We start from the raw sequence: 25,139 nt of genomic DNA, 5'->3' as shown, positions 1-25,139 counted from the left end.
CGGTCTCGGTGCATTGTTCTTCCGTAGTTGTCACGGCGCTAGGCTGCGGCACAACGGATTCATTGGCTGTCAATGCCCGCGTTCTCTGACAATAGGTTAGTTATCAAGGCTCGAGGTATATGCTTCCTTTTGACTCATTCATTACCATGCGCGCCTGTTAACTATATGACTAGTTGTCGGACAAAAAGATCAAGTTTTTGAAGTTATAGAAGTGTTGGGGCCCAATGGAACCCCTCCTTATAGGGTATGTTACTATAATTTTCTATAAGTCTTCGAAATACCCGGGCTTTTATTCACGGGTTGGAACTATAAAACAGGTTCGAGCTGAAAATGGACATGAGACCATCATTTCACCCAGCCCCGACACTGTCGTTTCCTAGGGAGAGGCGGAAGACTAGATCAAAGAAGATTGAAGTTCTCAGGTAACCTTCAGGCTTTCTTGGATGGGATGGCTTCGGTGCATGTTAGGAAACAATGTTGAAATAAGCACAATATTTGTTAATTTGCCTCGTTATATTACTGTAGGCGGGAATTTAGGGTATAAGGAATCAATCAGTATAGTATACTCAAGTCTTAGAATATAATCTCCCTAGCGTCAAAGGGAGTCAAGGGGCCAATCTGTTTCCTCCTTCAGTAAGCCAGGTAGATGAAGCGGGACATAACTTATACCACCCCATCAGAACTCGAGAGAAGATATCTACATTTTTATCCGGTTATTAATCGCATGCTTTCCGCTTTAAAGCAATCACTGTTTATTTGTCACAATGGATTTGGCGAGCTTACCAGGCATTCCCGGCCTATAATATTCCATAATAGTGCTCATGCGATTTGAGGGAGCAAGCTGTCCATAGTCCACTCCCACTAACATTGCGGCTTCTTGGTAATGCGTAAGCTGCGCACTTAATAAGGGTGCTAGTAGATGGCTTGCCCGGGTTGCTTTAATAAAATCAAATGTAGGTATGCCTTCTGCACAAAATACTCTCTAGCTGACCGAAAAAATGATACCAGGTGCCTTGCGTTTGAAAGAGTATTATGATCCTTTAAAATTATTATCATGTCATCTAACTGTCCCGTAATAAATGTACTCAGGTCCTTATATCAAGCTATCTGTAAGCGGCGAGGTTGGATTGGTGGCGGTTGCCAGTCGGTCTTCACCCGCGGCGAGGTCCTAGAAAGCAACGAGATGTCGAGCTACGCAGGATGTACGAAAGAAGAAGGAGAAACTAGATACTAATTGATTCAGAAACGAATCGCTGGGGTTCAGGAAGACCAGCGATTCCCAGGGGTCTTTTATGTACAGCGATGCCAGGAGAGTCATTCGGGATTTGGCCCAAAGGGGTTAGGCTTAATCGGGTCGGATCCCGAGCGGCGCTCGCGCGGCTCCTGTCGGCGTTGCCTGAGGCACCCGGTGTGACAATAGATTAGATAGCTGTGTCCAACTGCTTGCAACATCCTGCATCTCATCGCTGCGCTCGCCCCAAGCCGTCACTATCGTCCAGATCACTTGAAGGTGATGCCAACCGTGGCCTGGCCCTCTCAGGTCAGGGTATCAGTCCAAGTTGATCGGTGTTTCGCGATCACCAATGAGATCTTCAAGCGATCGTCCGAAGTCGAGTTTCTCTTTCCAAACGCCGAACCTCACCCAGACCGAAAGGTGAACACTAATATGGATCTGGTGCAGCGGGCGATTTCCCGTAACGCTGGTCAATGTGTCTCTGGTTCGGCGCCGACTTTCACACGAACGATGATGAGATCTATCAGTCAAGGGACAATACAAGATCAGAGCGAGCAGCCCGTGCGACCGCGACGGCTCACCAGGTTTTCCATCGTGAGCAGGGCCTCATGGAACGTGTTTCAGGGGGACTTGCTTTAAACCTATACAAATTGATGGCTATGGGGATAACGGCCAACCACGGAGGTGCTCCCGCAAAGCGAGATACGGAATACGATTCTATCTGGCTTCAGAAACCAAGCTCTTACCTATCGTCATACTGGGCTCAGTTGCACCATGCCTTTCACGACAACCCACAGTGGCTCAGCAAGATGGAGTTGACGGTTTGGATAGGGACAATAGCCTATTCGACCAACCATGATCAGCAGATCACCCAAGCACTTCTCATGATGGCTTTATCTCCTTATGTGGCAGCTGCTCCGTTGCCTCTGAACGAGGTACATGACTTCTCCAAAGGATACACCTTGCAGCCTGACATGCTTGAAGCTGCGGCAACCCCTCATATGGTCAAGTCTAAACATGGCCCAGAAGGAAAGTCACGGCAAAGAACCGCCAAGGGGGAGGTGGGGGTGGAAAGCTGCAGACAGACTTCGGCGAGAGTACGGTAAGGATGAGAGGCAGGCGATCAACATCTTCAGAGATCGACTTTCGCGACAATGGCCCTATCAAGTTCCCAAACAACCAAGCGACTACCACATGGAGGCATATATTGACGTTGCACCGGCAACGAGGTCAATCCTCCCATCTTGGAGAATATGGTGGGCCAAGAAGAATTTCCAAGAATATTTGGAAGGGTTTGTTGCTACCATGAAAAAGGTCCCCTTGAAAACGGCCCCTATTGACGATCCATTGGTGTCATCTGACCAGCAGACTAAGCCCCATCATAAAGGGTTCGTGTCTGTCAGTGATATTATTCGACACGAAGCCCCTAATATCAACAACGCCTCTGCATCGACTATTCAAGGCCTTGTCACCAAAGCTAGAGTAGAGACGGCTGAAAGCAAGGAGCTGGTAGACATCGTTGATTTTCTCGAATCCCGAGCTCGTTTCCAATACGAGCGCAATTACCTGAACGAGTTGCGCAGAGTCTGTCGAGTTTGAAAAATCATAGCCAGAACAAGCTGACCCAAAATGATGTGCCTACCGCTCTATTGCAGGAACATCTAGTATATTGCGAAACACGCCAGAAAGACATGTACAACTCGCTGCGGAGCGCCGTCCAGCCATTCTCCCAGTCAAAAGCGCAAAGTCCTGAGGATACGGTAGATGCCATTCTCTCGGAAGCTGGGCATCAGCCCAGAATTTCTCCAGTGTTCTTCCTGCGGCAGCTCAGAAACTCAGACTGGCCAAAACTGTTTAGTGCTTGGAAGAGTGCCATCATCTAGTACGGACTCGCAGTTACGGCTCTGCAAAAAGCGAGACGACTCATCCGGTCTCATAGTGCCCCTGTTGTCTTGCTCAGTGAGCTCGAGAACGAAGGCCATGAGGGCTAGAGCCCTCATGAACATGCCGAGTGGTTGCTCGTTGAATGTGAGAGCCAAATCATGATCCGAGAAGTCCAGCAGCAACTTGCTCAGCAGATGATCCAACCTTCAGGTGACCACAACGCAGTGATGCAGCTGAATATGGGACAAGGCAATCGTCCGTTATTGTTCCAATTGTAGCTACTGCCCTTGGCGATGGCTCGAGGCTAGTCCGAATCATAGTAACTAAGCCCCAGGCTAAGCAGATGCATCAAATGCTAGTTGCTAAGCTCTCTGGCCTTGTCAACTGTCCGGTTTATCAACTGCATTTCTCCAGAGATGTCCAGCTAGATGCCAGCAGGTCTAGGGTTATACATCAGTTGCTAGTCCATTGCCAGAAAGAAGGAGGTATCTTGCTCGTTCAGCCAGAGCATTTGCTATCCTTCCAGCTGATGGAGCTGGAGTTTGAACTTGATGGTCAGACTGAACTTGCTAAGGAGTTGAAGAAGACGAGGCTCCTATTCGAAAATCACTCTCGGGACGTCGTGGATGAAAGCGACGAAAACTTCAATGTCAGGTTTGAACTTATCTACACACTCGGACAACGGAGGGCAATTGAACATAGTCCAGATCGATGGGTCATTGTGCAACAAGTCCTAAGTCTAATCCACCGATTCGCCGTTGAGGTGAAGGAAGAATTTCCGCAATCGATAGACCGAGATGAGAGACATCATCAGAGATTCCCAGTGATCCGCATCCTACGCCGTGATGCTGAGAAGGCGATGTTCAACCGTATGGCCGATTCGATCTGCGAGACTGGCATCGCCGGGTTTCCCATTGCATATCAGCCTCCTGACATTCGAAACGCTGTTCGAAAATATCTTACCCAGTGACTACGATCACTCGAAGAAGTTCAAGCTGTTGAACACAGTCGGTTCTGGAACGGGAAAGTCATCAACCACGCCCTTCTACTACGAGGCCTCCTTGCTGGTCGTGTTCTTGCGTTTGCTGTTGGCCAGAAGAGATGGAGGGTCAATTACGGCCTCGACTTGAATAGGGAGAAAGACTAAGCTTGCTATTCCTTATAAGGCCGAGGACAACCCAACGCCTCGGTCCGAGTTCAGTCATCCTGACATCGTTATCGTTCTGAGCTGTCTAAGCTACTACTATGGAGGGCTCGGGGATCAGGCCCTCTTTGACTCCCTAGAGCTTCTAATTCGATCAGATAATGCTGATTCCGAGTATCAGTCTTGGGTAAAATCATATCCGACATTGCCTGACGCATTCAAACACCTCCAAGGAATCAATACCAAGGATCGTACCCAGTGTGTGTCGACTGTCTTCCCTTACCTTCGATACTCCAAGGCCGCCATAGATTATTACCTCCACCACATGGTTTTCCCTCAAGAGGTCAAGGAATTCCCGTATAAGGTATCGACCTCGGGATGGGATCTAGGCAAGAAGAAAAAGCACATTACCACCGGCTTTAGTGGCACAAATGATTCGAGATATATCCTTCCTCTCGATATTAGGCAACTGGACCTCCCTGAGCAGAAGCATACTAATGCACTTGTACTGGAGAATCTGCTATGCCCTGAGAATAGCATCACTTTGATGACGGACGAGATGGCAGGGGCGACTTTTCACAGCCAATATCTCCTGGAGACACTCACAAACGTGAGTTCAAGGCCGCGGGTGATTTTGGATGTCGGTGCCCAAGTGATCGACCTTACAAATCTGGAGCTGGCAAGAGCTTGGTTACGCCATTATGCATCTGAGGGGAATACGGAGGCAGTCATCTTCTTCAATGACTTTGACGATATTGTGGTGATGGACAAGAGTGGCATGGTTGAGGAATTACATACTTCGCCATTTGCAGATTGGTTAGACCAGTGCCTTGTCTTCCTCGACGAAGCTCATACTAGAGGCACAGATCTCAGGTTACCTACAGATTACCGGGCTGCAGTCACTCTAGGTGCACACCTGACGAAGGACAGACTTGTTCAAGCATGCATGAGAATGCGGAATCTTGGGAGAAGGCAGAGTGTGGTCTTCTTTATCCCACGAGAAATTGAACAGAAGATCCGCGTTCTTCGAGCCCAGGAACCTTTCATCGTTGTCAGCAAATATTACCGTGGGAGACGTTATCTGCTGGGCTATCACTGAAACATGCGCCGATCTGCGAAAAGCAGTCCGACTTTGGCTGAGACAAGGCCTCCGATTCACTGAGAGCCAAACTGTATGGGAGGATCGGACAATACAGACTGACAGCGAAAGTCGACTCGAATGCGCCAAAAGGTTCATGGAAGATGAAGCCCAGAGCCTTGACAGGCGGTATCGTCCCCGTCGGGCCAGCAGCGTCATCTTTTCAATAATCAGTCGCATGGAACGGCATGCCGCAACTGCTTTTGAGAGCCAATTCGTGGACTCTGGTCTAAGTGAGCTTGGAGACTCTTCGTTCAATGAAGCAAGAACGGGAACTTTCGCCTGGGCTCGAACAAGAGCGGCAAGTCGTGAAACCGCCCAGGCTGAGCCAGTAGAACATCAGATACACCCGAACCTGGAGCAGTTCATCCCCAATGGAGTATATCCCAGAGATTCATTCCAGCCGGCTTTCATGTCCCTCGCAACCACGTCAGCAGCGCAATATCTGGATGTGTCTGAGTTTCTGAGGAACATCGTCGTTACACGCGACTTTGCCAATACCGTCAACAAAGTGTTGGGTCCCGTCGACTTTTCGGACCCTTTCCAGAAACCCGTTCAGTGGATTCTGTCCGTCCAGAGGAACCCCAGTGTACTCATCATTGGTAGCCCTTACGAGGTTCAACAACTACTCACGACCATTGAGCGGACTGAGCATATTATACTGCATCTCTACTCTGCACGAATCAACGTAGGATACAAATCGCTTGACAGTCTCGACTTGTACAATATATTGGGAATCAGGTTACACCTGAAGGCTCTGAGGCACATCACTAGTCTCCTGTGTCTGTTCTCCGGTCAGCTATACCTCTTATCATTTAAGGACTATGTGCAGCTCTGCGACGCACTCGGTCTCGCTTGGAAGCCTGGTAACAACCAAGTCATAATCGGGCCGGACGGATTTATACTGCCCGACCTGGCAGAAGGCGACATGGCGCACAAGTCCAGGTTTTCAAAGAGTCCTGTGCAGTTCTTGAAAGTTCTCGTGGCAAATGTAAGACAGAACAACAGGGATATAGGAAAAACTCATTTAGGCAGGATTTTGGACGGAATACGGTTACTGGAGGGTGATTTCGATGCAAAGATAGAGACATAGGTTCTTTTCGAAGCCTCAGTATATAACATTTGGGTTGTGTAAAGGATTTGGATTGAACAATACAGTTTTTATTACAAGCGTCCTTCCTACCACAGACTGGCGCACTCCTCTAGACTTGTAACTGAGCTGGAAGCAGTCAAGCCCAGCCAGGTTGAGGCGAGGACACATTGAGAAGAGCACAAGTCACTCTTTTTGGAATTCCTAACTGTCACAATGCATGATTGCTTTGCATTCCATGATTACCTCTGCTCCTGCGATTTATATGATCTCGAAGAGTTTCGCCGGAAAAAAACGAAAAGAAGGCCCAGAGGCTAATATGTAATTAGGCCTGGGCCGCGTGCTCACAGTAAGGTGGATGGTGGAAAGACTCAGATACCGTAGAGGCTACCTAGTAGCGAGTAACAGTTACCTGAAATTGAACGTATAAATTGAAAGCGCTAAATGACCTGCCGTGTCTCCTGGAGGGTGAAACGTCGGTTATAACACCAAGTATCTAGATTATACCGGTTCGGGCCTGCATATCTCTTGAAAAAAATCGAATGCCAACTTCGTAGCGGCCGGATCCCCCGGGGGAAGGACCTGGCTAGCATAGAACGCAGCGAGACCCTCATTGCGATTAGCGAACCAGAAACAATGTGGTAGACCTGCCCCGCACAGGGTTCCTTGCTTCTGTGTCGAAGTCTGTTCATCCAGGTATATTGCTCCCAGCGCATGGTTTGCCGCCTTCGCCATATTGCTCACCCCTGTTAGTGGCTCGAGTGCTGGTGCTGCTGCTCTAAGCGACTCAAGGGCGATTGAGCCCGCGGGAAGTTGTCCCACGAACATTTTTTCCACGGTTTCCTTTTTGAGAAGAATGGGTGAGTCTCTAACAAGGTCGCCAACAATTTTGGTGAAGTCGTCGACTGTAGAGTAGATACCCGCGCCAGCACAATCTTCCGGAGAATACTCTGGCCATAGCCTTTGCGAGGAGATCATGGTTCCATCTGGTTGCCTTGCAGACGTACCAACAAGCTTAGCCTTAATTCCAGGATGCTTCTCGAGACGGAATGTAGTAGATTCCAGCCCAAGAGGCTTGCAGATATTCTCTTGCATGTATTCCTCCAGCGGTATATTGTCATTCAAGCGGCTCACGAGCAAGCCTGCCCAGTCAATTCCGCTACTATAGGCCCAACCCTCTCCGGGCTCGAATCTCAGAGGGACCGACATTGCATCAATAATAGTACCGGTAAGTGCTTTGGGTGACTCATTCCTCGATGACCGCCATGCCAGAAGAACTGGATCGAGGACATCATACGCCAGCCCGCTCGAATGGGTTAATAGCTGTCGTAATGTGATTTGTTTTGTGGTCTTGGTAAACTTGAACTGATCACTCCCCGGTTCTGCATCACCAGCCCCAATTATCTGTAGGTCCGAGAGCTCGGGTAGGAACTTTGACACAGGCTCATCGAGAGTGAGCAGGCCACGCTCTACACATTGGAGGGCGGCAATAGCCCCAACAATCTTAGAGCAACTTCCAATCCAAAATGCACCTTTTGGATCGATGGGTGGTGCATCTGCGCGAACGGAATCATATCCTGATGAGCCAGAATATATTACCTTCCCTATAGTAGGATATTAGGTAAGGGACACTTCACATCGGCTTCAGAGGGAGTGCATGCTGACCTGTTTTGTCCACGGCGGCAAAGACGCAGCCTGGGACAATATTAGAACCCCGGGCAGTACTCTTGGCTAGGATTTCTTGAAAAGTCGTCATTGTAAAACTTCGGGCAAAAGTAGGACCCTGGAATCGGACGCTTGAATGCTTCTTCGTTGACTAGGGGCACATTCAATATTATATTAAAATTTGCCTTTATCCACAAGCAGGATCTCAACCCATTGAAACACTCCCCTCCCCATCCCTTGGCGCCACCCTAGAGTTCTTGCTCAATTCTGCCAAGATGCTGTAGTTAGCCACTCTGTGGTGGGGTCAGGAAGAAACCCCCCCCCCCCACCCTCCACAGTGGTGGGGTCGATTGTGATGCCCACTGTCTCCCCACCCACCGATGTACAGTGGCAGGTCAAAAGTTGTAGAACATTAAGGTGGTACAAGGGCACATCCAAGATCATCAACTCCGCAAATTATTCACCTAGAATTACTCATAAAGTCCAAATACAGTACCAAAACCGAACCGTTCAGACAAGATGGTTGACTACTCCACTGAAGTGGAGCAGATCTACGCCACGCTCTCTGGCCAGCCACCACACACCGAAGAACAAATCGCCATTATCAAGACAACAATCGAGCTTTACCAAGCCACCTTCAAATACTACGACTACACGAGAACCCGCGAGCTCGTGGACAAAAGTTATAAACAACACAGTCAGCTGGTCGGGGGAAGTGGACCGGATTCGATCATTGATGCGTCAAAGACTCTGAAGTCTACTGCCGAGAAGAGTTGGGTAGGCCCAGGGCAGCCGTACGTCAAGCTGGTCTTCAAACGGATCTTGGTGGATGGAGATTATGTGATGGTCCAGATCTTCTCAGAGGGTTGGCCCAGTGACACTGGCGCGCATGTGTTCGACCTGTTTCGATTTGAGAACGGCAAATTTGTGGAGCATTGGGATGCTATTCAAGAGATTAAGCCAGAGACTATCAAGCGTGGATACTCGGTCTTCTGAGCATCTCAGCTCTTCGCATTCATGCAGTATTTAGTATTTCCCCACCACGGGCGGCATCCTCATGTAATGAAACCCTTAAAAATGCCCAAGGCGGGACTAGTAGCAAGAACAGGGGACAGGTAGTAGGTTCTAAAGGATGTTGACTAGAGGAAAATATGAGAGAATCACGCTAAGAGACGGGTCGATGTCAGGCAATAAATCTGCCTTGTGAATGCTAGTTTATGTCTTGTTATATTAACCACCAGACTATCTGGATAATCTGCCCTAGTTATATCGAATATATAATACTCTAATAAGATAGGGCGATATTTATACTAGTGATTTCACACGTAAGCAGGGGCGTAGTCAATGCGTAAGCCGGGATGCTGATCACGGTGGAACTGGCAGTATCGAATCCACTGAGCACTAAGACCTACACCGCGTAGGCGAGCCAGAAGATGCGCCTACCACACGGCCTCCTCGTGCAGCTCCTAGTTGACCAGGTAGCCAATATCCTCGGCATAATCTTTTGGATCGTGGTCTTATTTGGCCTCAGAGCTTATTTGGCCTCAGAGGTTGTGGGCGCCATCCTGCGAGAGTTGAGGCTGCTGCCGAAGGGGGCCCCGCGGGGGAGAGTTGCGTTGTCTCAAGGGCCGCGACGGGGAGAGCCTGTTATACATGTAGATTACGTCTTTGCAAGCCGGTTTCGCCGATGGAGAGGTCCCGGCGCATCGGATCCGGGCTGGATACTCTCCCCTAGTCCTCCCCGACCGTGCCACACATCCTACTCTTAGACCAGGTCCTGGGGCGGGGGAGGGGGAACGTGGGTAGCAAGCAGCTTGCCATGGTTATAGAACAAGGAGGGTAAGTTCTCTGCAGTCAGTGCGCCCGATATCCACACGACATGCAGAGTATCCATAGAGTCCCTGATCTAGGGAGGGGCTATAGTTCCCCTTCCCCCAGCAGGATTCTTGTTTGTGCGGAGGTTGACGAGTAGGGTGGATGCTTTCCTGGAGTACCACTGCCAACATACTTTTAGAATCATCATCCATACTTTCCGGTGAACATGTCCGGGGAATCTTTGCTACAGCGAAGGGGCCTGATCCCAACCATTTCTGCCACCCCGCAATAAGGAGCCCTCGGGTCAGAGTACAAGCAGTTCAAATGCGGGTGTCCTCCTTCCCCTATCTTAGTGTGAAGTCACTCCATATAAGGGTATTCGTAATCTGCGGAGACTAAGCCTGGTTGATATATACGACCACCTTTACCATCTGCTTCTCGATCTCACCAGTCAACTAAAGTTCTCTAAATGCTTTGATCTGCTCGAAGGCGCCAAGAACCCACTAGCAGATGATATTCACATATTTTACGTCATCGCAACGATATTTGGATCCGTTCCCTCGGCTCGGTATATTCCGTTCGGTCCATTTAGAACCGCCGCAACAGCAAGGCGTCGGCTAATACACAGTTTATATTCGCTGGTATAAGACGATGGTAAGAAGCTAAAAATCGAGCATTCTAAGGTGCATGATGGAAGCAAGAGACAAGGAGACAGGCACCGGCTCTCTAGCGCAGAGCTTTTAGAGAATGCTGGCGTTTTTATCGAAGCAGGCAGTGAAACCACAGGAAGCTCCCTGGCGTATCTCATATACGAGCATGCGGCGACGTCCAGATATGCAGAAGCGTGTCGTGGAAGAAATCCGTCAAGCCTTCCCTGACCCATTAATATTCCCAACATATGAAAAGGCCAACAAGCTGGTAAGACACGTACCCTGAACTCCGTTAACCAAATACTAATAGATAATTTAGCCATACTTGAGCCGGGTAATCCGCCAAGTTATGCGTTAAGAGGGCCGCTTTCAACATTCATTCCTCGCGTTTCCCCTGGGAAGACTATTGCCGGCGTATATGTCCCTGCCGGGATCATCGTGGGCAGTCATACTTACACCGCGGGGCGTGACGAAATGGTGTTGCCGGACCTGTTGGAGTTCAAACCAGACCGCTGGGAGAATCCCACTGAACAGATGAAATCCATGGACAAACCATTTAGTCCTGGGCCGCATGTCTGTATTGGCATGCATGTAGCTCGTGTGGAGATGCTGCTTACTGCCTGCGCCCTTTACCAGGCATTCGATGCCAAGCTAGCCGTTGGGTTTCGCCACGAGGGTATGAAGCTAGGCGACCAAGGGTTCATGATGGCAGAGGGAAAGTCTTTGCTAGTGAAGCTCACGCCAGTAACCTGATGTATCATGGAAAGACCAGTACTTCCGCATCATTATAAACAAGTGACTAAGTACCACGTTTCTGATACATGACCTCTACCATTTGTCTTGCAACAGTTAATTCGTATTACCTGGCCCAATAGAACTCCCAGCTGCGCAGATGCTACGATCGCAGACGGTCGCATCTACCTCCAGAAGTGCTCCTACCAACAGTTGGCGTTCGAGCAATATTCACGGCTGTGTTGCCGTGCGCTTGCGAATATTCTACGTGTACATGCCTTTTGAAGTATGATGCTTTTCCTTGTACATTCTCCCTCTTGAAGAGCGGTAGTTTCCCCCAAAAAAGACATCCCGGGTGTTGAGAAGCTCTATTGATATATTCATCACTTGCCTAAGGCACTCAGGCAGCGAATATACCTTCATTTCTCCCTGGATTCTCTCACAAAGGTAAAAGCCCATAATTCAGAAATAGTATTGTACGGGTAGATCAATAGGAGGGCTGCTGGATCTCCCTGATAAACTAGAAACTTACTTTCTTGCCTAACTACTGCCTTTGCCCTCTTCGTCTTCATCAATTCCCTTGCTGCCAAGGTTGGGGACCATCAATGGGTCTCCTCCAGGCTGTACACTCTTAGGCGAACCCTTTCATGGAAAGTCAAATTGGTTGTATTATTATGGGATTATGGGAGGGTTATTAATGAAGTTTTAAAACCAGTTGCTAAGACATAGTGCAAGCATCTAAAGGCATAGAGACAGAATACAAGCTCTTTAAAATTATTATACAGCTCTGTTATTTTTGTTTTCTCTCGTGTCCACTAGCTGCTCTAGTTGACTATTCGCTGTTCCGCGCCCTTGTCTAGGATAATCCAAGATATAAAGGCAGGAGTATTTTGAATTTATATCAGTGGGTTTAATCGATATACCCGACACCCTAAAAACCTGTATTGCGAGCAAACCTACCCGCCTATGTAGCAAATCTATAGAAATAGCGTGTGTCTTTGATGCATGACCATTATGCTTGGATGACTCGAATTTTCTCTAAGCCGAGGGTGCTGCGTCTGCCAAGCCCAGTGGGGCCGATTTGCGGGGTTTGGAAGGCGGCACCTGACGGAAGCTGCACTTCCAGGTCCTTACAGGTCAGCTGGCACCGTCCGGAGCACTTCTCCGGCACCACTGAGGGGTCGATGAGTAATACACTTTCCATTCGTCCAGCAATCTGCAGGATGTGTCTCCCTGCAGGAAATCCCCCGTAGTCAGAACCCCTTCGCTGCCACACATGACGACTAGCAGCAAACAGGTAGACTAAGAGTATACGATTAGTTGTGCTCCTTGATACGCCTGAATCGTCCATCGCGTTGCGATAGGGGTGGAATCTACAGTACGGCGATAATCTTCACCATACTACTGTCGAGAACAGCGACGCTCACTGCATCGAATCTCGAAGCATGCATTATTGCCAAGTATGCTCGAAGGAATACGCTCGTTATGACCATCTCACCCGACATATGAAATCACGTACGTATTTCATTTATCAGGCACATATGGTATAACAACCAGCGGGCTTACACGCCAGAAGATCTAGGGAAGCGACCTTATCGTTGTCCGGAGTGTGGGAAGTCGTTTACGAGGAGGCATGCCGCGATATTATGACTATGTACTTTGCTAACCATATTTAGCGATTTGTTGAGCCGGCACCGAGGCGTTCACGAACGGAGGATGAACGGCTCAACTCGTACTAATCGACACTCTCAGCGCCCGATGCGCTCGTTGCGAGCTTGTTACGGTTGCGCCTCTTCCAAGACACGATGCGATGATATCAAGCCGTGCCAGCGCTGTACTGATCGTGGAATGATATGCAAAACTTCGAAAAGCGACATATACGGACTACATCCCGACGGAGACTTGGGCAACGAGGGCACAGACGATGAAAATCTCCCAAGTTCCGAGAATCCGCCCCGAAATATACCTGCTATCGAAAGCAGGCGGGTGCAAACGTCGTCCAGCCTCGGCTTTTTCGGCACTGTCAACCCAGACCTGTTCCAACAGACTATGTGCTCCCAACCCAACGAACTTAACCTTCCCTTTCTTAGTCTTTTCGATGAGCTACACTCCGATTCAGGCTTGCTCGGTGATCACAACTTCTGCGACGAAAGCTTATTGAATGATGAGTTCCAGGCACTAATGGAGAACACAAGTCCTTCCGAGGTGCAGCCACATGAGCTCGAAACCACGAGCGCAGTGGTCGGGTGCCACACAGCCTCCAAGAAATCGCTTTGGGTGTGGCAACCTCACAGGCATGAAAATACTTACGCGGAGAACGCTAGCTTTACTGTATCTGATTCTACAATTGGTAACTCCCCGGAAGCAAGCGAGGCCCTGTCCTGCAGTTGTCATATATCCTTGTCGCCGACAGTCCGTGACCGTATTTTGGGGCTTGTCATAGAGTCATTGAAGCTATCCGCGACAAGCATCAGCAGTTTCCCGTCAACCGACAGCCTCCGCTATCTTGTGCAGATCTTTTTTCATTCTCAGAAGAACGTCGTGGACAAGTGGATACACAAAAGCTCTTTCGACTCCGCAGATGTTTCAGTTGAGCTTCTGATGGCAATGGCTGCTGCAGGTGCTCAAGTCGTCGCTAAGCCAGCTGTCTGGAAAATGGGGTTCGCGTTACAAGAAGCTGTCCGACTCTCCTCTATGGCATTGGTGGAGGCAGATAATTCGAATTCGCGTAACCTCTCTTTCATTCAAACAGTCAGACTATGTATCGACATTGGCATATGGAGCGGCTCCATGCGTAAGATTGAAATCGCTGAGGGCATCGAGCAGGCCGTGATTACCATGTTACGAAGAACTGGCACTTTTGACGAGTGCTTCTACTCTACGATAGAACTTGATCGACAGGAAGATGAGCAAGCTGTGAGGATAAAGTGGCGCGAATGGGCCTATCAGGAGGCCGTGAAAAGGTGACCACCACATTGATTCAATTACATCCATTGGCGACTAATGGATTCAGGACCACACTGCACTCATTCATACATGATATGCAGAGTTCAATCGCACTGAGAAGAGGACCGTTAACCACTCTTGTCGAGTACACGTTACCTGTTCCAGCTGCCGAGGCTCTCTGGGAAGCGGCTTCCTCGAAGGAATGGGAAGACCTATACACTTCTTTCAAAAGGCCACGGCCTCTGCCAAGTATTGCGTCAAGCCATCAGGATATTGGTCTTGATAGCGACATGATCGATGTTAACTTGACCAACATAGTCCATTTGTATGGCTCCTGGCCTCAGATATGGGCGCTAGGAAATGCAAAAACACTTCATAAGCGACGAAAAGATAGTCGACCGGTTTCAGACAGCTCAGACTTATGGATTGCTTGCCAATACGAGAACATTTACAACGACCTGCAGAGGAGTCAGCGACGCTTCTTGAGTACGCAATGTAAAATTCGCGACGAGGGCGTACTAATCAGCGAGCTACTGATGATGCTTCTTCACATGCCTGACGTAGACTTGCAGTGTTTGGCCGGTAAGTCGGGCTTCCGTGAAGCGGGAAAGACATTCTTGCGTTTACGCGAAGACTGGTTTTCAACGCGAGAAGCGCGCTGCGCAGTCTGGCATGCCGGCCAGGTTTTTCGGGCCGCAAGATCCTTACAAGCACGCTTGATACGCGGGTTCTACGCCACGGCAGTGTACCAGGCAGCCTTGTGTCTGTGGGCGTATGGAATCGTTCAAGGTGATCAGAATAACAACCAGAGCGCCGGCACTGAGATTGTCATGCCGCTGGACTGTTCGCCAGTCGTCCTGGATAGTTCGGTGACTGACTCGCGAATGGCATTCATCGACTTTGCTGAGGGTCTTCCTGTACTCACCGGTGTCCCATCCACATCATGGACCTATGTCTCCCTCACAAACCTGAAGCAAGTCATGGAAATTGCTCGGGAGATCGTCTGGAACAGATTCTCCGTCGATTTGGCCCATTATTCGTCCACAGCTCCCTCCCCCTTGGTCATGCATCTTGACTCAATTATGAAGGATCTTGGCGAGGTCACAGCGATACTTCGCCAAGATCAGTATTGATGAGACACTATATTGCAATGTTGTCGGCCGCATAGCTTCCGGGCATTGGCATTAGTCGCCTTGTGAGCGGCCCGCCGTTTCTACGGAAGAAAATTTAGTAAAGACGCGAGATATATATACTTCACAAAAAAAATTGTTCATTTCCATACAGTATTCTTCTGGTTTTCTCTGACGCTTCGCAGAATCATTATAATCCTTTGTCTGACATACAACATTATGAGCGTAATCTTGACCAAAATGATCATGGATCATCTCGGTTACCATTGCCTTTCCACCTCAAGCCAGAGGAAGCAGCAAAGAAGCTGGGTGATCCCCACCAGTATGGACAAAATGGCGACCCTTATTCTGGTTCTTCGGAGCACGGTAGCAAGGGCCGTGCTCAGGAAACAAAGGATCATGGCCTTTAATTTCCAAGCGTATTGACTCCCCTGCGTCAAAAGCTATGCCTCCTGGCCAAATGGGAATTTCCAGCTTGACCACGTCTCCCGGTGGAATCTTCTCTGACTTATCATGGGGAAACCAGAGCTCAGCCGGAGTCTTGCTCTGAAGCTGTTCTTCGGTTAGGCCAGGTTCAACGCCCATGGCTCGCTTGGAAGCTCTAAGGCGACCGCTTGGCCCAATGTACTTGTAAGTGTTGAAGTCAGGGATCTCATCTTCCGTAACACCATGGTTCCAATCATTCCTGGGGATATTGTAGTTTAGCAATGGCTTGCCGTGGCGATCTAGTTTACGAAGAACGACGTAAACATCAAGGTCATCCAAATCATTGCAGGACATGAACAGAGTCGCCTTCGACCAGCCAATCAGCTCAGTGTATTTGTCGAACGTGTAAGTGAAATATACACCGTCGTCTTCCCAAGTGTCTGATTGGTAAGATGCCGTGGCCGGAGCCTGATGGAGCGCAATCGAGGAGTCCAAAGTCAGAGACCCGTCGCTCGCATTCAGCAGGTAATTATGATACTGCACTCTTTTGGGAGGATAGTCGTCTTCGACCCTAAAGCTAATCGGTGGGCGATTGTATCGGAGAAGAGAAACCCGGATTTTTGGGGTTAGCTCCCACCCATTATTCTTCCCAAGAAGGAAATGGTCCAAAAAGCGCTGCATCTCGTCATTTGCTGATGGCTGGTAGATGTCATGCCACTCATGCGTTGGGTGAATACGAAGCCTACTCAGGGTTAGCAGAATCCTAAATCAGCAATTGTAGGTTGTGCTTACCATTTCTCCTTCGAAGATGCGTATTTCCAGCCTCTGATTGAACCCTCTGTGTGCAATTGGGTCGAATAACTTGCCAAAACATACATAGGGATGTCAATATCAGCGAGCCGTGGCTTCTTGTCCTCCCAGTATGCGTTCCACAGCGGATACTTTTCAACCATCCCACCTATATCCTCACGGAGGTTGAACCCGTTGATATCCTGGCACAAGATTTCCCAGAAGGAAGGGTTTGGGATACCGCCTCGGCAAATGGTCTCACGGTAGAAGTCACCAACACCTTCCCAAGGGGCAATAGCCTTGAGATGGGGTGGCTTTTCAGCTGCAATGAACCTAGGTCTTCATCAGTCATACACCCTTGTCGTGACAGGTCCGCGATGTACCATTGAGCCATTGCCAGCCATGAATTCCCAGCCATAGCAACGGCTTCGTTACTCCAAGGCTGCTTCGCAATCCATTCAATCACGTCGTACCCATCACGGCCCTCCTACAGTAACAGTTAGCCCAGGATCGGTCATCAACCTGCCTTCTCTTACCTGAGTGCCGACAACAAAGACATCCCCTTCAGAGTGATAGCATCCACGAGAATCAGGTTGCACAATTGCATATCCACGCGGGCACCACTCAGCTGGATCCGGGGCCTCAAACTTCTCGAGTCCGCTTAGTGCAGCTTTCCCGACACCAAGGTACGTGAAGTCGGTTGTTTGGTTCATACCAGCACCCGTCTTGCCATAAGGGCTCCATGCAAGGATGGCTGGAAGCGGGCGGTCTTTCTGGGACTCTGGGCGGAATATATCTGCGCGAAGTACTGTACCGTCTCTCAAAGGGATTGGAACATCTTTGTCCCAAATAAGGGCTTCACGCAGGGCAAGGCGATCGCCATCTCTTTTCCAACCCTCTGGTAGGACCTGCGTGCTTGGATTGAACTCGATCCACCAATTGTGGAAGTTTCTGTTGCTAGGGACGAAGTCCACCTTGATTCCTCCAATGGTGTGCGACATTGTGGCGGTCTTCAGTACGATATATGAATATCGTTTGGAGCAGGATAGAGAAGGAAATCTGAGATGCAAAGGATCAGATAGACTTGAGTGCAGTTGTTTTGCATCATCCGGTCTTGTGATGCTGGTATTATATAGAACACGCACCTCCTCCACCCTGGGCCGAATCCACCTCCACGTTTCCGTCAACCCCGCGCTCTCCACCCGCTTCGCCTCCCAGTAAATAATGACCGACCACAATTTTCCTTCAGAAACATCTTTTTCACTCTAGGTATAGAATAAAGAGTCCTAGCAGTTGAGCCTTTCCTTATTGCACGTCCAGAACACGAAAATGAACCTCTTTCGAGTTACACCTCTCCTACGCAGTGAGGCTTAGGTCCGAGCTTGCGGCAGAGTGACCCTGTCCTACATATCCCTACATAAACAGGCAATCTTCGGACTGGAAAAATGTACCGCAGCTTTACCAAGAGCTCTGAGCAACGACCGCAAAACTGGACAGTTCGATCACGTCTTGTACCACCCCTCCTGTCCCCCATGCCTGCTCATCCGAACCACCAGCTAACAAACTCACTCCCCTAGAACGTAGACCGACTCCTTGATAGCCTGGGTCCACAACGGCTCACTCTGGCGCCTAACCTTTGGCCTTGCCCGCCGCGGAGTTGAAATGATGCACGTCCCCATGCCACGCTACGATCAAGATAGACTTGGTATTATCTCCCGTACTTCAGCACGTCACTCCGACGTTCTGATTGTAGCAGGGACGGTAACAAATGAAATGGCTCCAGCGCTTCGCCAGCTAGAAGACCACATGCCTGAGCCAAAGTAGGTAATAAGTATGGGGAGCTGCGCAAATGGTCGCGGATACTATCACTGCAGCTACAATGTTGTAAGGGGTGTTGATCGTGTTGTGCCGGTCGATATCTATATCCCATGGTGTCCGCCGACACCAGAGGCGTTACTACAGGGGACTTTTCAGTTACAGAGGAAGATTAGGATGACAACAGTAACAAAGATGTGGTATCTGAAGTGAATGCAAGGAATGGTTGACGTAGTGACAGGTAAACTGTATGGTAGGTTGCCCTAGATCCGCTAGAATTCGCACAAAGGGCTGGCAATACAACAGCATGCGTTGAGAAGTTTACCAAGATAAATATGCATAATCATATACTTTCATTTATGAAAATACTGCTAGTATATGTCTATCAGAAAAGGACCAGTACTCAACTACGTAAACATGTATAAAGGTTGACCCAAGTATGCATAGGGAGGGTTCAGTTTGCATGAGGAGGGGCTAGGTATACACCATGGACCCCCACGTGTGAATAAGGGGGGGCACACCTGGCTAGGTGCGGGGAAAACAAACCCTCCTTATGCATAATACCTGGAATACTACAAGTTAGTGACACGGTGGGGAATACCATTTCCAGCTTCATAGTAGCCCCACCCAAAAGTAGGCGAGCACTGTGGACCAGTATCCTCTTGCTGGTAGAACTTTCCTACCTCACGTGCGGTGACAGATTTGTACTATATACATAAGATGTATCTTCGCTAGGCCATCCTTTGTCTCATACTCTTGGTATTTTTATAAAGTGCATCGCTCTTCAGAGAAGATCTGTTGTTTTTCCGCCATCATGGTTAACCTATCGGGCATGTCTGCTTCCCAGCTGCAGGAGTTCGTCGCCTCTGTTGATATCACTTCGAAGTTGGACGATTGTGAGCGCTACTCGAAACTATCGATCAACGTGTCACCAGCTAGTGCATCAATCCCAGCTAAACAAGAGTCTTTGGCAACGGACGGAAAGTATCAATTTTCGAGAGTGAACCCTTACAATACTGGACCCAATACTCCTACGCGCTTTGATGCCGAGGTGGCGTCCTGTGTTGTCCGCGGGAAAGTTCCACCAGAAATTGATGGAACGTTCTATCGAACCGGCTGCGATCCTATCTTTGCGAATCGGACTGGTAGCGACACTTGGATCAATTCAGACGGCGCCATCCATGCTTGGAGATTTTCCAATGGTGAGGTTGACTTTAAGCAGAAGTACGTACGTACTCCTCGCTTTATCTACGAGCGGATTGCTCGGCAGTCGCTTTTTGGGGCGTATCGCAATCCGTATTCCGACGATAAAAGAGTATTTGATGACATCCAATCTTCCGGGAATACTCACATCCTATACTGGTATGGATTTTTGTTAGTCCTCAAGGAGGACAGCCCTCCGATTGCGCTAGATCCAGACACCCTGGAGACACTTGGTAAGCTTACATCTGCAGATGTCGAAAAATTACTAATGGTGTAGGTATTTATGACTTCGAAGGGCAAATCAACCCGTCAAAGACATTTACCGCGCACCCCAAAGTGGATTATACTAGCGGTGAGGCAATGGGTTATGGCATGGAGGCCACGGGCGTAGGGTAAGTGAAAAGGGAGCATCGAACCACCGCCTATTGAGAGCAAAATTTGACCGCGTTGTAGAGCCAACGACCTTGTCTATTATCAATTCGACAAGAACGGGAAAAAGTCTGATGAGTGTTGGGTGAAAACCCCAGACGTGACATGGACACACGATATGATAGCCACAGACAAGTTTGTGATTCTGAATTTGCAGAGAAACTCGAGCTAATCAGTTACCTTTAGCTGGGTTGTATTTCATATGAGCAACAGCCAACTTGACACGGAGCACATGAAAAAGAACCACGGCACACATTTCCGGTTTAACAGATATCTCGTGAGTTGCTCGACTCCAGTACCGCATCAATATATCTAACCAACGTGTGAAGCCTAACCGTTACGGCATTCTACCCCGTCGGAACCCTAAGCCACAGAACGTGAGGTGGTTTGATACTCTCAAAAACCACTTTTGGGCTCATCTCGGAAATGGTTTTGAAGGGGAGGATGGCTGCATATACATTGATGCCTTTGTTGCAGATTATGATATCTTCAAAATCCTTCCGAATATGCACCCTGAGCTGGATGCTGCAAGACCGGAAGCTCAACTTCAGGGGAAGTTGGTCAGATTCAAGATTGACCCGAATGCCGAGTCCAACGAAATGGAGCTTCCAGTTGTACTCAGTGAAGTTGCGGGGGAGATGGTTCGATGCGACGACAGGTATATCTCGAAGCCACACAACCATGTGTATGGTTGTAGGTATTCCCCGACTGGCTTCGACGGAATCCTTCACGTCGATGTCGCAGCAGGTGTGACCAACGTATGGGTAGCTGGTAACGGTGTTATCGTTGGCGAGCCATGTTTCATCCCACGCAGTCCGGACTCGCCGGAGGGAGATGGCTGGCTAGTGACATGTACCCGGGATTCTCAGCGCAGACAGGCCCATCTCACGGTTCTTGACGCAACAAAGATTACTGACGGTCCGGTTTGCGTTGTGGAGCTGCCATTCCAGCTTTGCGAAGGTGTACACGGGCAGTGGGTGAGTCACAGCAGGCCTCTAGGCAAAGCTGAGAAATATTCTTTTGCTAACTACTTATCAGGTTAACACAAAGACAATGCGAGCCAGAAAGCCATTGGTGGATTATTCTGGAGTAACGGCTGAACTGCAGGCGAAGTTTAGTACTGGTGCCCCCAAACCTTTTGAAGAGTTTACTGGAAAACCGGTCGTAGTCACTAGAAAGGAGGCGGTGAAGAATCCTTGGCTTTAAGCCATATGTATAGCTATTGTAGCTATTTTACATCGCTTAGGTATTACTATTGCTATTATCTTCCTAAATTATATCTCTTGCGCAAGTGTTATTTTTTCAAGCCTAGAAATATCTATTTAGGTGTCACACTGTTATTACAAGATATTCGTCAATGTCCATTTGTAAACGAGCTAGTGAAGTGATATATAATAACATGAATTCGCGTAAACCGGAATGCTTCCTAGACGTTGAGGTGTAAGGATGAATACTACTAGTTTTATTTAAAGTGATACCTACCAACTACAGTATAAGCAATTATATCCTCACTTTCAGCTTCCCAAGTAAGCCCACCCACTTTACATAGTACAAGCAATGGCAGAGCAACTTAGCAACTATACTTTGAATCTACCAATGTAAACCTATAAGCCCAGAAGCGCACCTCCCCGGCAGACAAACACCTGACCTAGGCAGCTTCTATAGGTACAACTACTCATTATTAAAATCAAGTATCTCAATCTGCAGCCCCGAAGGAACCTCAACCCTCTTCAAGCCGTCGACGTCGACATCATCTGGCGCTGACACACTGCTTTGCATTAGCACCACCCATTATCAGACTACCATCTTCTCAGCGACCCAGCGAACCAGCGGCTCATGACGCAATACGTACCCCATGAAGTGGATGGGTGGGACTGTCAGGGTGCTGTCGAATTTATCTGGGATATTAAGGTCTTTGCCTTTATACGTCTCGCGGACCCTGTATGTGACAATTAGGTTTGCTTCTGGCAATGGAGGGTGGGAATGAGGGGGAGTGTCGTAAACATACGTATTAGCTAGTTTCGCGCCATCGCCGTAATATTGATGAGCAAGCTCATTGACGTAGCGGATATCAAATGTCTGGTTCTTGTTAGTGTTTTGCTGATGAAGTCGCAAGTAGAGCACATCGCACCAGATCCTTGGTCATTTTGTTCGTGTGAAGATATTAGGCGGTTGTTGAGATGGCAATAATGGTCAACTCTAAATGTTGTAGGGGGCAGGAGTGATGGGACGCGTGTTTTAAATACTATGTCATGGTGGTCTACACGTCATCTATCGATCAATGTGGAGAAAGGTTAGAGGTGATATTATTTGAATAAGTTTTGCGAGGTTACATTAATGCTCTTAAGGTTTATCTAGAACGCTTCTACAGAGACTCTCTCCACCATAATCTAAACTTAAACACCGCTCGCGACCCAGCCATGGGAATTCACGATAATAGGATAATCTAATTTCTAATACTTACCCTAATCTCAAATCAACATAGGGCATGAGACGTACGGTACATATTTCCCATCCCTCTGTGGCTGTCTGTGTCCATATCTAGAGACCTAAAAGCGCTATAAGCTAGGAAGTATTTATAGTTGAGATTTCATTTATTAATCATGGTACAAAAAAAATCGGGGACCAAAAGGCTAGCGACACTCTAGCGTGTTTTGACGCGACGCGAACTTCCTAACTTTTTTAAAACACCACCACACCACCAATATGAGAGCTTTCGGTATAGAAATAAGCGGAAATCGTGGTCGAAATGATGAATTATTTCCAGAAGTTCGAGCGGCTATTATATATAGTCTAGAGGCTGGTTAATCGCCCTCTAAACTTGCCACCCAGTTTAAAGTCCATTAAAGCACAATCTACCGAACCAAGGAACGCTATATTCTCCACTAAACCATAAAAACTCTACCTCGAAGCGGTCGGCCTACAAAGATATCCTAATTAGGAAGGAGATATCTTTATCTCAAAGCTCGTCAAAACCCTTAAATAAGCTATCGGGCCCTGGGCGTAACCACCCCCTACTAGCCCTCTAGGTTAACTATTTAATGTATATTCCACCACTATCGCCTGCGTAAATAGAAGAGCAAGAAGCGCATTTATCTAAATAAAGAGCGAGCGAAGAAACGATTTAATTTCGTTAAGAATTAGCAGAGAAAAGAGGGTTTAAAGGAGGTCATATATTCTAATAAATACTCGGTTTAACGGAAACCTAATAATACTGTTCAATTTGTCTTTTAATACCAGCGCGAAGCCTTTAGGAAGGATTTAGTTAATCTAGCTAATCATGGCAAGGATATCTCGCAGATGGTATGGGCCGCGATATAGCATGGTGGTCGCTCAAACCTGGTCATTATTAAGAGGGACGAAACTTTAAAAAAGAAGGGCTACTCCACTAATTCTTATATTAAATGCCTTAAAGAGGAGTTAATTCCTATCTATGAACCTGGTCTTATCTTCTAACAAGATAATGCAAAGATTCATGAAAGTTTGAAGGCGCAGGAGTGGTTTAAAGTTCATAGGATTAAGGTCATGGATTGGCCTACACACTCACCTAATTTAAACCCTATAGAACACTACTGGAACCTTTTAAAAAAGCAGCTAGTCCTTCTATACCCAGACCTTTTTATGGACGGAAGAGCTCAGGTTGACTGGAAACGATTTAAAAGAGCTATAAGAGCTGCTTGGTGGTTGATCCCACAGGCGAAGATTAACAGTTTAATTGATTCGATTCCTCGACGGGTAGAGGAGGTTTATCAGGCTCGTGGCTGGTATACAAAATACTAATTCTGGTTCGATTTAATGTATTTAGAGGTCTTAATTCGTGGTGGTTGTTGAATAATTTGAATTCAAGGTCGGTGGTTGGAACTATATATTTTGAAGTGTCGCCAGACTTTTGGACCTAAAATGTATTATAGCATGTTGGGTAATCTATAGTAACATGGCAGTAAACTGACAAGTCAAGCGCACACAATTCGTACCCTCAAAAAGTAATTCCACTTTAATAGAACCCATACTAATTGGGCTCCTAGATCTGGATATTTAAGCCCTGAGGGGTTTCCACCCTTGTTAACTCGTTGACGTTAGTTCTGTCTGGGACAGACAACATCCTAGTTAGTTCCGGGATATGTCTACACGTCATATGGCAAGCTAAGGTGGAGAATAACCAGCGATTAATGATATCACGGTAGTCAACATCCAATGGCTTAGTAAAGATCTCACTACGATTAAATTATGAAGTAAGATTGGTGATGTATTAGACTGCGATGTGTTACATTGAAACTAGGCAAGGGCTTGCTATGATGTATTCTATGAGTTGATGACAGGTTCTATTAAGAAATCTGAGTTTATTCATTCTCGGTTGGGATTTACCTGGATTTTACTGTCTGATTAGGAGCCCTGGCATGCATCTCCCTCACCTTTGCTGCTTTCTTAATCATGTCATGACTTCATCCTATCCGTGTAATCTGAGGCCTGCTTTTAGGGAACTTGAGAATCTTTACTCATGTACTCTTACGCTATCCGTTTCATTATCTCCTGCCTGTCGTGGAACTGGCTCCTTATCCTGGTTAGACCCTGGTTATGGAGGAAATTTCAAAACGAGACATAGCTTGCCAAGAGATTCATTTACTGCGCTAACCGTATAAGGATTGGCCCCACTCTGAGGGCTTGACAGAAACTTGCAATGTTCTGGGTGGGCAGGGCGGTTGTGCAAGGCACTGTAGAGCCCAACGACGGACCAGACAGGATTGCGAGCCTGTATCGCCATCGGACGGACTGTACAAACCTGAGATTTTGGAACGACTTGCCGAAGGTTGTTGGGCAAGATGCCGACACGCGACGCGCGCGCGGGACGGGCCGAAACACGAACCCCTGAACCCCCCGACCGCGACGAACGCGAAGAATCACCACCACGGCTACGACCCAAACGAGTCACCAGACCACCGAATAACTATGCCCGGGAACAGGAAGAGGAAGCTACAAGGTATGCGTTGGGCAGTCGAACCGAACGCCGAGGGAGAGGCAGACCAAAGACCCGTAATGAAACCGCAGCAG

General features: G+C 48.1%; 9 protein-coding genes across 9 annotated transcripts; 6 read left to right on the top strand and 3 right to left on the bottom strand.

The window, feature by feature from the left end:
- Positions 1-2,042: 2,042 nt before the first annotated feature.
- On the top strand, positions 2,043-6,493 carry BJX68DRAFT_274732 (uncharacterized protein; the record flags this gene model as incomplete). The annotated part of the gene is made up of 5 exons (XM_071047714.1): positions 2,043-2,818; positions 3,594-4,084; positions 4,127-4,226; positions 4,261-5,239; positions 5,319-6,493. Exons 1-5 carry the CDS (start codon positions 2,174-2,176, stop codon positions 6,491-6,493), a joined length of 3,390 nt encoding a protein of 1,129 aa, XP_070891914.1. The 5' UTR covers positions 2,043-2,173.
- A 498-nt stretch (positions 6,494-6,991) lies between these two features.
- Positions 6,992-8,246, bottom strand: BJX68DRAFT_260054 (serine hydrolase domain-containing protein; the record flags this gene model as incomplete). Its single annotated transcript, XM_071043810.1, has 2 exons — positions 6,992-8,094; positions 8,156-8,246. The coding sequence occupies 2 exons, from the start codon at positions 8,244-8,246 to the stop codon at positions 6,992-6,994; spliced, it is 1,194 nt and encodes a 397-aa protein (XP_070891913.1).
- A 428-nt stretch (positions 8,247-8,674) lies between these two features.
- On the top strand, positions 8,675-9,151 carry BJX68DRAFT_273656 (nuclear transport factor 2 family protein; the record flags this gene model as incomplete). The annotated part of the gene is made up of 1 exon (XM_071047517.1): positions 8,675-9,151. The coding sequence occupies one exon, from the start codon at positions 8,675-8,677 to the stop codon at positions 9,149-9,151; it is 477 nt and encodes a 158-aa protein (XP_070891912.1).
- A 1,635-nt stretch (positions 9,152-10,786) lies between these two features.
- Positions 10,787-11,373, top strand: BJX68DRAFT_273655 (cytochrome P450; the record flags this gene model as incomplete). The annotated part of the gene is made up of 2 exons (XM_071047516.1): positions 10,787-10,888; positions 10,951-11,373. The coding sequence occupies 2 exons, from the start codon at positions 10,787-10,789 to the stop codon at positions 11,371-11,373; spliced, it is 525 nt and encodes a 174-aa protein (XP_070891911.1).
- Positions 11,374-12,613: 1,240 nt separating this feature from the next.
- BJX68DRAFT_251150 (uncharacterized protein) lies at positions 12,614-15,550 on the top strand. The gene is made up of 5 exons (XM_071042355.1): positions 12,614-12,730; positions 12,797-12,867; positions 12,929-12,983; positions 13,029-14,315; positions 14,366-15,550. Exons 2-5 carry the CDS (start codon positions 12,798-12,800, stop codon positions 15,429-15,431), a joined length of 2,478 nt encoding a protein of 825 aa, XP_070891910.1. The 5' UTR covers positions 12,614-12,730; position 12,797; the 3' UTR covers positions 15,432-15,550.
- Positions 15,551-15,707: 157 nt separating this feature from the next.
- Positions 15,708-17,644, bottom strand: BJX68DRAFT_273653 (CocE/NonD family hydrolase; the record flags this gene model as incomplete). Its single annotated transcript, XM_071047515.1, has 4 exons — positions 15,708-16,596; positions 16,647-16,976; positions 17,027-17,130; positions 17,180-17,644. The coding sequence occupies 4 exons, from the start codon at positions 17,642-17,644 to the stop codon at positions 15,708-15,710; spliced, it is 1,788 nt and encodes a 595-aa protein (XP_070891909.1).
- Positions 17,645-17,972: 328 nt separating this feature from the next.
- On the top strand, positions 17,973-18,671 carry BJX68DRAFT_260052 (uncharacterized protein; the record flags this gene model as incomplete). Its single annotated transcript, XM_071043809.1, has 4 exons — positions 17,973-17,987; positions 18,018-18,149; positions 18,228-18,404; positions 18,468-18,671. 4 exons carry the CDS (start codon positions 17,973-17,975, stop codon positions 18,669-18,671), a joined length of 528 nt encoding a protein of 175 aa, XP_070891908.1.
- Positions 18,672-19,272: 601 nt separating this feature from the next.
- Positions 19,273-21,296, top strand: BJX68DRAFT_273652 (carotenoid oxygenase family protein; the record flags this gene model as incomplete). Its single annotated transcript, XM_071047514.1, has 6 exons — positions 19,273-19,894; positions 19,939-20,053; positions 20,115-20,225; positions 20,277-20,367; positions 20,420-21,067; positions 21,129-21,296. The coding sequence occupies 6 exons, from the start codon at positions 19,273-19,275 to the stop codon at positions 21,294-21,296; spliced, it is 1,755 nt and encodes a 584-aa protein (XP_070891907.1).
- Positions 21,297-21,628: 332 nt separating this feature from the next.
- Positions 21,629-22,340, bottom strand: BJX68DRAFT_251148 (uncharacterized protein). Its single transcript, XM_071042354.1, has 4 exons — positions 22,222-22,340; positions 22,099-22,169; positions 21,943-22,029; positions 21,629-21,858 (listed from the first exon to the last, which is right to left on the bottom strand). Exons 1-4 carry the CDS (start codon positions 22,234-22,236, stop codon positions 21,762-21,764), a joined length of 270 nt encoding a protein of 89 aa, XP_070891906.1. The 5' UTR covers positions 22,237-22,340; the 3' UTR covers positions 21,629-21,761.
- Between the last annotated feature and the right edge of the window lie 2,799 nt (positions 22,341-25,139).

This window comes from Aspergillus pseudodeflectus (genome assembly GCF_044049435.1).
Source record: "Aspergillus pseudodeflectus strain CBS 756.74 chromosome Unknown BJX68scaffold_128, whole genome shotgun sequence".
Lineage (NCBI taxonomy): Eukaryota > Fungi > Ascomycota > Eurotiomycetes > Eurotiales > Aspergillaceae > Aspergillus > Aspergillus pseudodeflectus.
Note: the sequence above shows the minus strand (reverse complement) of the source record. Positions and strands in the feature narration are given on the sequence as shown.

What these genes read in the sequence shown, in the direction of transcription:
- BJX68DRAFT_251150 (XM_071042355.1), top strand. Translation starts at nt 12,798, where the DNA reads ATGCATTATTGCCAAGTATGCTCGAAGGAATACGCTCGTTATGACCAT. An exon ending in GGGAAGTCGTTTACGAGGAG is followed by an intron (nt 12,984 to 13,028) that starts GCATGCCGCGAT and finishes AACCATATTTAG; the next exon opens with CGATTTGTTGAGCCGGCACC. An exon ending in TATCAGGAGGCCGTGAAAAG is followed by an intron (nt 14,316 to 14,365) that starts GTGACCACCACA and finishes TAATGGATTCAG; the next exon opens with GACCACACTGCACTCATTCA.
- BJX68DRAFT_251148 (XM_071042354.1), bottom strand. An exon ending in GGCGCGAAACTAGCTAATAC is followed by an intron (nt 22,030 to 22,098) that starts GTATGTTTACGA and finishes TGTCACATACAG; the next exon opens with GGTCCGCGAGACGTATAAAG. An exon ending in CCACCCATCCACTTCATGGG is followed by an intron (nt 21,859 to 21,942) that starts GTACGTATTGCG and finishes AATGCAAAGCAG; the next exon opens with TGTGTCAGCGCCAGATGATG.